General features: G+C 46.5%; 1 protein-coding gene across 1 annotated transcript in view; it reads left to right on the top strand.

Annotated features, from left to right (window-relative positions):
• The first annotated feature begins 6,676 nt into the window (after positions 1 to 6,676).
• The window catches only part of LOC138255404 (dedicator of cytokinesis protein 2-like), a 1,984,107-nt gene continuing 1,981,363 nt past the window's right edge, over positions 6,677 to 9,420 (top strand). The window contains exon 1 of the mRNA XM_069205837.1: positions 6,677 to 6,860. Within this exon, the coding sequence (XP_069061938.1) occupies positions 6,818 to 6,860 (43 nt within the window). The 5' untranslated portion in view covers positions 6,677 to 6,817. The remainder of the gene's footprint in view (positions 6,861 to 9,420) is intronic.

The raw sequence follows: 9,420 nt of genomic DNA, 5'->3' as shown, positions 1-9,420 counted from the left end.
GAGAGGAAAGGCTACTAACACCTGAAGGAGCCTATCACAAGGAGTCTCTGACGTCACCTGGTGGCACTGGCCACTCAGAGCAGTCCAGTGTGCCAGCAGCACCTCTGTTTCCAAGATGGCAGAGGTCTGGAGCACACTGGAGGAGCTCTGGACACCTCCCAGGGGAGGTGCAGGTCAGGGGAGTGGTCACTCCCCTTTCCTTTGTCCAGTTTCGCGCCAGAGCAGGGGCTAAGGGGTCCCTGAACCGGTGTGGACTGGCTTATGCAGAATTGGGCACATCTGTGCCCAACAAAGCATTTCCAGAGGCTGGGGGAGGCTACTCCTCCCCTGCCTTCACACCCTTTCCAAAGGGAGAGGGTGTCACATCCTCTCTCAGAGGAAGTTCTTTGTTCTGCCATCCTGGGCCAGGCCTGGCTGGACCCCAGGAGGGCAGCTGCCTGTCTGAGGGGTTGGCAGCAGCAGCAGCTGCAGAGAAACCACAGGAAGGGCAGTATGGCAGTACCAGGGTCTGTGCTACAGACCACTGGGATCATGGAATTGTACCAACAATGCCAGGATGGCATAGAGGGGCCAATTCCATGATCATAGACATGTTACATGGCCATATTCGGAGTTACCATGGTGAAGCTACATATAGGTAGTGACCTATATGTAGTGCACGCGTGTAATGGTGTCCCCGCACTCACAAAGTTCAGTGAATTGGCTCTGAACAATGTGGGGGCACCTTGGCTAGTGCCAGGGTGCCCTCACACTAAGTAACTTTGCACCTAACCTTTACCAGGTAAAGGTTAGACATATAGGTGACTTATAAGTTACTTAAGTGCAGTGTAAAATGGCTGTGAAATAACGTGGACGTTATTTCACTCAGGCTGCAGTGGCAGGCCTGTGTAAGATTTGTCAGAGCTCCCTATGGGTGGCAAAAGAAATGCTGCAGCCCATAGGGATCTCCTGGAACCCCAATACCCTGGGTACCTCAGTACCATATACTAGGGAATTATAAGGGTGTTCCAGTAAGCCAATGTAAATTGGTAAAAATGGTCACTAGCCTGTCAGTGACAATTTGGAAAGAAATGAGAGAGCATAACCACTGAGGTTCTGATTAGCAGAGCCTCAGTGAGACAGTTAGTCACTACACAGGTAACACATTCAGGCACACTTATGAGCACTGGGGCCCTGGGTTACCAGGGTCCCAGTGACACATACAACTAAAACAACATATATACAGTGAAAAATGGGGGTAACATGCCAGGCAAGATGGTACTTTCCTACACAACCCCCCCCAAACGAAGGACAATAAGACTAGCCATTACCTGATGAGTCTTCATTGTCTAAGTGGAAATATCTGGAGAGTCCATCTGCATTGGAGTGGCTACTCCCAGGTCTATGTTCCACTGTATAGTCCATTCCCTGTAGGGATATGGACCACCTCAACAATTTAGGATTTTCACCTTTCATTTGTTTTAGCCAAAGTAGAGGTTTGTGGTCTGTCTGAACAATGAAGTGAGTGCCAAACAGGTATGGCCTCAACTTCTTCAGAGCCCAGACCACAGCAAAGGCCTCCCTCTCAATGGCAGACCAACGCTTTTCTCTAGGGGTCAACCTTCTACTAATAAAAGCAACAGGTTGATCCTGGCCCTCAGAATTAAGTTGTGATAGGACTGCCCCTACTCCTAATTCAGATGCATCAGTTTGGACATAGAATTTTTTAGAGTAACAAGGGCTTTTCAGGACAGGTGCAGAGCACATGGCCTGCTTCAGCTCCTCAAAAGCTTTCTGACAGTTTGCTGTCCATAATACCTTTTTAGGCATTTTCTTGGATGTGAGGTCATTAAGAGGGGCTGCAATGGAGCCATAGTTCTTAATGAACCTCCTGTAATACCCAGTGAGGCCTAGGAAGGCTCTCACCTGAGTCTGAGTGGTAGGGGGAACCCAATCAATAATAGTTTGGATTTTCCCCTGAAGTGGTGCAATCTGTTCCCCACCAACAAGGTGTCCCAGATAAACCACCTTACCCTGCCCTATCTGGCACTTTGAAGCCTTGATAGTGAGGCCTGCCTTTTGCAGGGCCTCCAAAACTTTCCAAAGGTGGACCAGGTGATCATCCCAGCTGGAGCTAAAGACAGCTATATCGTCCAAATATGCTGCACTGAAAGCTTCCAACCCTTGCAGGACTGTGTTCACCAACCTCTGATGTATCTTAGTTCTTCCTCTGTGTATGATTCTAATCTGTTCAAACCCATTGTTCCTTCTACCAGTTCATCTGCCTCCATCCCCAACCTTATTTTATTCAGGTATTCTTCTCCCTTCCCGCTTGATGTACTCTGTGGGGAGTTCAGGCTGTTGAACCATTGTGTCAACTGTTGCGCGTTCAGTCCCATCAATGTAGCAGTTACATCAACTGCCATCGACGGTTTCTGTAATGCTTCAGTCTGTGAGGTTAACGGTACTAATAGTGGTGGATGTGACCTTACCACGGTTGACGGAGCACAAATTGGAATTGGACTAAACTCCGACAAGGACCCAGATCCATTTGGCAGTGCCGCTATCGGAGTTGTCTCTGGAGTGGTTTCAATGCATCTTCTCCCTGTCCCATTCTGTATCACTAACCCTTGGTCGCTGGTGCTTGAATTTGCCTGTATGTACAGTGGTACTGGTGGACCTACAGTGATAGGTAGAGATATTGCATCTGGATTCTGTCTGTTCCCCGAATTCTGTGGCATGTTAATCCCCACATTATGGTTCATCATTGCTGGCATACCTAACTGGCTTTCTATTACTCGCACTTCTTGTGTCTGCTTTTGGGGCATCGAGAACTGTGTTGATTCAGCTTGAATCAATGTCGGTCTCTGATAATTTTGTCCTCCCTGCGCCATTGAATCGGAAGTCATTCCCATGTTATGCTCATCACAACAGTGCCTTTGAACCTGTGGCTGATAGTTATCAGCAGGTTTCAATGTTGGCACGTCTGGGTACATCCTCTGAACCCGTGGTATTCGTGGTGAGAAAGGCATGTCAGAACTGCTCGGCCTCTGAGATCTTCTCAAATTTGGCGTCACATTACCCTGTATTGGTTCTGGAGGGGCAGTACTAATGCTTGAGCCTTTTTCGCTTTCCACATATGGTGGTGGGCGATCATTCAGTAATTGTATAATGAACTCCTCATCATCTGACTCGTCTCCCCTTTTCGAGTTTCTATTGCTCTCTCCTTCCCTGGACTGACTCCTGTTTGTCTTACAGGTGGCTTTCCTTCCTTCCGTCTCCTCTTCCTCGGCAATCGCTGGAAACAATTTAATTCCCTGCAATACGTCTGATCTCCAAACCTTTTGTGTGCTGTCCCATCTAGCATCCGCTAGGGTCTTTTCTACTTTCCTTATTCTTGTCTCAAATTTCTTTTGTTGTTGATTTCTAGCTATTAGCTCCCAAATTGCCAATGCCTCAAACTGTGCTGGCCTTGGGGGTACTTTCATGTCGTATAGCGCAAACCTCAGATTTTCTAAAACCCTTAGGTTAAACGACCCGTGGATAGGGAACGCTACACTTCCATGTTTTTCTGTTAATTTGCACCATTGCTTTAGCCAAAGACACGGCGCTACACCCTTTTCTTCAATGACGATGTAAGCTGGTGTACCCTCAGGCGGTGTTTCTTCTCCTACATTTGCTTTAATATAAACATCTCCCCTCATGGCACTCTTAAATGCTTTGAAAAATTTCATCTTTCCGTCTTTTGTTTTTCTAAAAATATGTAATCAATAAATGAATTTAATTCCCGGAATACTCTTCGCTTGCCTTTCCCCTTTCAATTGCGCTTCACGGACTGCGTCCAATCCGTGCGCGACCCTTCTCACCAACCGACCTATCCCAGCGCGGCTCCTAGTGACATCACACTCACACACTGCGGCTGACAAAGTCCTGCGGCTTGTCCTCTTTTCATTCGGCTTCACTCATAAACTAATTTCTGCAATATAACGCGAGCACTTAACCAAAAGAATAAAACAGATCTGTCGGTTTACTACAGGAAGGGTAACACAATCGCTTCAGAAACCTTAGGGATTTTTCACTAGCCTCGGCAGTTATTCCATCTTTCTCGGTTTCCCACTTTCGCAAGCAAAATTTGACCCGCAAACTTTACTGTCAACTGATCAATGAACTATTCTAGTGCACTTTAGAATTCGTCAAATCTCAAAGTCGAAGTTTTCTTTCACTCTGCAACATTCATACCGACTTGTTGACCACGCCCGATCAACCTATTAAACCGACCAGATCACAACATCAAACAAGTGTCACATACACTTTTCAACATACTCCGGAGTCTCTTGACCTCGCAGGGCCCGTCTCAACATCAACAACCACGTGGACAATTTTTTCTGCTCAAAGCGCCACACACATGTGAAGTTCGACGACTTCCCTACTCTCACACCTTTGGAGTAACACTCCTCTAATATCTTTTAACCCACCTTAAAATCCTCACAAACTTCTCAATTAATCTGCGGCGATAAGCTGTGCAAGCGCGAAACCCTAACTTCACTCATACCGTCACTAGAAACGCTGAGACCGTTCTCATACCTGCATGTTCCTCATTCGCAAGCTCCGAGATCCCGGGAAAGTCATCGGGGACTTAGGGCATCATCATCTCTCCAACTTGTTTTATCAAAGAAAATTCTAACCTGACTCTGTCTATTGTTCGGATGGGGTCCCAAAGGGCTAAACCATCAATCTCTGCTACCATCTACTGATAACGCGTCCAGCCCTTATAAATTACCTGTACCTGGACACGTTGGAGGTCGGTGAATCTTTTAACCGAGTCGGGCTCTCCTCATCCTCAATAGTCGAGTCACTCAGATCAATAATCAATAACTGTTGTAATCGGTAATCAGCACTCAATTAATAGATCAATATAACACATCAGAAATCAATAACAGTTGGTATTTCGGCGCACCATGACCTTTCAGTCATGAATAACCACACCAGTTTATTAAAAGTTAGTGAATTTATTTCCCTATATTAACAAAGCTAGCACGATATATATGTGTCTCAAAACCAATTGATATATGTATATGAACATTACTAGCTGTCCATAACGGCGGAAGAAACGCAATCTACGCAAAATCTGAATAATGATACACTCTGTTATAGCAATGCAAATCACCAATGTGACTAACTGTATTTGACTAATTGCGTACATTCGGTCAGCATAACAAGATTTCAATTCTTCATGGTACATTGAATGAATACCTCGACTAACCTCTAATTAGCATTGGCATGTGGGACTTCATGCAAAACGAATTTAGTCAACACAAATTTGGAAAACTTCTAGCTAGGACTCTATCAAAATTAGCAGTTGGTACCTAAAAGGAAAAAAAACACAATGCATAATACATTTATCCTTTCATATTTACCAAATACAATCAGCATTCAAGAAAAGTCTTCGTCCTTCAGGTACCGGTTGATCAGCATGGGGTAAATTTCAAAGGGGCAAAGTTAAGGGCAAGCTTCCTTGCAGCGGCAAGGAGAATAGGGCAAAGTTACTGCATGGGCAGGACGGGGCAAATCAAAGTTAAAGTCTCTAGGGTGAGAATTCTTAAAGTCTCTTTCTCTCAGATAGAGAAAAGGGCATCAGGGTGTCGTCCAAAATGGAGTCTGGCATCAGGCTTCAAACTGGCATCGAGGAACAATGGCTGACTTATCTTTGTCCGGTGGGTTTAAGTAAGAAACATTCCAAATTCTGTAGGGTCTTCCATTGGAGGGTTCATAGGTTGGCTTCAAATTGTCCAATCAAAATTGTCTTTTACTAGCGCCCATTTATGCATACACTGTCCTTGGCGCCTTGGAACACAAATTGTATCATGGTTTGCCAATTATTTTACTATCTGTACCTTCATTGTCCGCACCTGCAGAGACTGACCTTGTATCAAAGGGGATGTAACCGGCCTAGCACGAAACCTTGGAGATAAGTGTACCAGCCAGTTTCTACTGGAAAAATACAACTTCAAGCAAGAATATATTTCATTAATTCAAGGAAAAAAAGAATCACGCAGTTAGAATTTGAAACCAAGCAACTAGGCCAAAGCCTGTACTAAATTTAAGCTAAGCAAAACAGTTTTCAAACAAGAAATCATGGCATACATTTGCGATTATGACGGATTAATACATTTTTAATACTTCATGATTAATAAAGCTCGTTTATAATGATGGCGAACTGCCCCGAGGGCACAATTTCCCTTGTACATTATTTCTTTTACTTAAAATCACACTTCAATATAATATATATCGAACCCTCTTTTTCTGCGTCATCAATGTAAATGAGGGTCCCCCGAGTCGATGGTATCCCGCTAACGTCTGAGCCCACCCAGCTGCAAGTTGTCAAACAGTATATGTTAATAGCAGACCCCAGGTCGTGCACCTCATGCCCTGTGACACCGCGGGTGGGACATGGGTGATGGGGACAGACATCACGACCTCTGCCCCTGACCGCGGTAGTGTAATCGATCAATCAATCAAACAGTATTTCTTTAGCGCTGCACTATCACCCCTGAGGGTATCGGGGCGCTGTTGTAATGTTTCACGTGAGCAAGTGTTCAAGTACTTTACTAGATACTTCTGCAGATACAGACAGAAGATGCACACCGCCCACTTCCTCTCTTCCCCCCCCTCCCCCCACCCCCCCCCCCACGTCTCATTTAAGGAAACTGTGTAACAGTGTGGAGGTTTCACTTCAGGACTCACTGTATAGCTCTCTGAGGAGGAAGCGTGAGGCCGAAGGCTCCAAAGGAGAGTGGTGCATAGACCCCCTGAGCAGAGACCCCACCGTCCGGCCACTATGGCCCCCTGGGCCCCAACCACCGAGGAGAAGTACGGAGTAGGTGAGTGAGTGCGGCGCGCTTTGGCCAGCGCCTAACAAGGGGTACCGGGGCTTCCTGGCGCTGCCAGCGCCATTGTTTCAAGTGTTAACCTCAGTGCAACGGTTACTGAGGCGGGAACCGCAGTCTCACTATCTGCAGAGCTGAGCGGAAGCAGGAAACAGCTCACTGCAGTTACACACACTCTTTAAAGTGAGTGGAACCCTCACAAATGTGCGTTCCTGGTCTCAGGCTTAGCGCCTAGAGGTGACCGAGGTCATAATGTGGGCTCTACGAAAAGTAGCCTATGTCCAACAGTCTTAAAAAGAGCTAAGCAAACCTCTGGGGCATCACAGCGCTATAGTGATCTGCAAGTAGATTTTATGTACAACTGGTCTTCGATTTACGAGGTGGCTTTGGTGGGCGAAATTGCAGTAATCGAGCTGGGGAATGGTACAGTTTAGTATCAGGCGCAGAGCGAGACAGGCGCAATATGGGCAGAGCCACTGGAATTATGCGGAAGAAGAGGCCCACATTATGCAGCAGGGTTTATGCGGCAAGAAAAGCCAAGTTACGCGGCATAACGCAGCACAATGTGCAATAACATTACTTCATTATTTCATCATTTTTAAATTGTGTATCATTGTCTGAGCATTTGAACCTTTTAAACTAGAACTATTTTTGTTTGTTAAAATCTGCAGATTATGCGGCAGGTTATGAATTATGTGGCAAATGCGGCAAATCTATTATTATGCGAAAATCGACAGCATAGTCGCATACTTCCAGTGGCCCTGAATAGATGTAGGGGTTATATACAGTAGAGTACTTGTTTACATAGCGCCAAAGGGAGCCATAACACATAACCAAATAAAAGTACATATCAAGCCGATTAAGAACGTGTTTGAATTGTTGCACATGGTGACAGGTTCACAGCACACATTTTTAGACTTTTCATGTTGTAGTTTGTCACATTTTTTGGGATTTGCGCTTTGTGCCATTGCTGTGCCTTGTAGCGCTTTCCTCTGCCGGGGGGACTTTGAGGAGCTATGAGGTCTCCGCCCCAGGCCTGATTCCGCCTGTGATGTGTTACCGGGCCTGTGTCCTTCTCACGTTCTCGATTAGGTGGTCGTGTCTGGTGGTCTTGTCTACCTCAGTGAGCGGTGGGTGTCTGATGTCTGTGAATAAAGCTGGACTTGAGTTGACTCCCCCAAGTTCTGACGCATCTTCCAGGTGAGCACACTTGCCCATTGCACCACGGTGTGTGTGGTGTTCCTTTGGGGGTTTATTGTTTGCCCCTTGGGTGTCCATTCACTGAAATGTCAGAGGTTTCACAGAGGTGACACCACACATCCTCTGACCCCCAATAGCTCCACAGTGTTTATCCTTGTTCCATACTTTGAACATCAGGTGCCCCCTGTTTGCTTCTTGGGGGCCACAGGGAGAACACGCTGTGACAAATACACAAAGTGAACAAGGCTTTTAGGGTCCTGGTAATTTCCTAGTGCTGGCCCTGCTGTCTTGGGCCCGGAGACGTTTTAAGGCATGTGCAAGTGGGCTCTGCCTAGGGCCCCAGCCTTTCAGGGCCCCCTGATAGAGCCTGGTATGGCCCAGGGACCCAGCCTTCCAGGTGCCCCTGATAGAGCCTGGTATGGCCCAGGGCCCCAGCCTTCCAGGTGCCCCTGATAGAGCCTGGTATGGCCCAGGGCCCCAGCCTTTCAGGTGCCCCTGATAGAGCCTGGTATGGCCCAGGGCCCCAGCCTTTCAGGGGCCCCTGATAGAGCTTGGTATGGCCCAGGACACCAGCCTTTCAGGGGCCCCTGATGGAGCCTGGTATGGCCCAGGGCCCCAGCCTTTCAGGGCTCCCCTGATAGAGCTATCCCTGAGACGCTTGCCCTGATGACCTTGACTAATTCTTAAATAGATTGTTTAAAATTCCTTCAATTTACCTTTAATGTGGGCCATGTGCGAAAGTTTATTACAGCCTTTTGCAGAGAAATGTTGTGTTTGTTTCATGCAACAAACTTTAAAAAAAGGTTTTTTTTAAAGATCAAAACAGGACCTCCCATATGGGAAATGGGAGGGTCACTTAGACTATTTGCAGTGAAATTACAGAGCTGCTGCTGTGTTGCAATATTAAAAACACACGTCACTATCCCTGAATATTAGATATAAACACACATTTAGAATTTGGATCAGTTTTCTATGCACCGTCAGTGACCTGACCAAAGGGGTCATGAAAGAGCTGAAAGTGAATCATAAATGCAAAGCTCTTCCGAACAGGGGCCCCTAAAATAAGTTTGCCCAGGGCCCCCGAAATCCTTAAGATGTCCCTGCTTGGGCCTTGAGACCAGGGTCCCCTCAGCAAGACCATGGGCACTGAATGGCATGCCAAGGGTAATACCTGCTGTCAGTGGCAAACCTTGCGTTGTGTCATTGTTGGGTGGCCAACAAAGATGGGGTCTTTCGTATGTGCTGTGTGTAGATGTTTTGGGGTTCTCTTCAATATATCCTATTAGATGTCAGTAGAGCGTGTCATGGTGGGGAGTACTGCTGTGAACAGTAATGGGAAATGTTATTTTAATTA

The sequence above is a fragment of the Pleurodeles waltl genome, chromosome 1_1 (genome assembly GCF_031143425.1).
Source record: "Pleurodeles waltl isolate 20211129_DDA chromosome 1_1, aPleWal1.hap1.20221129, whole genome shotgun sequence".
Taxonomy (NCBI): domain Eukaryota; kingdom Metazoa; phylum Chordata; class Amphibia; order Caudata; family Salamandridae; genus Pleurodeles; species Pleurodeles waltl.
This window is presented reverse-complemented; position numbering and strand designations above follow the sequence as displayed.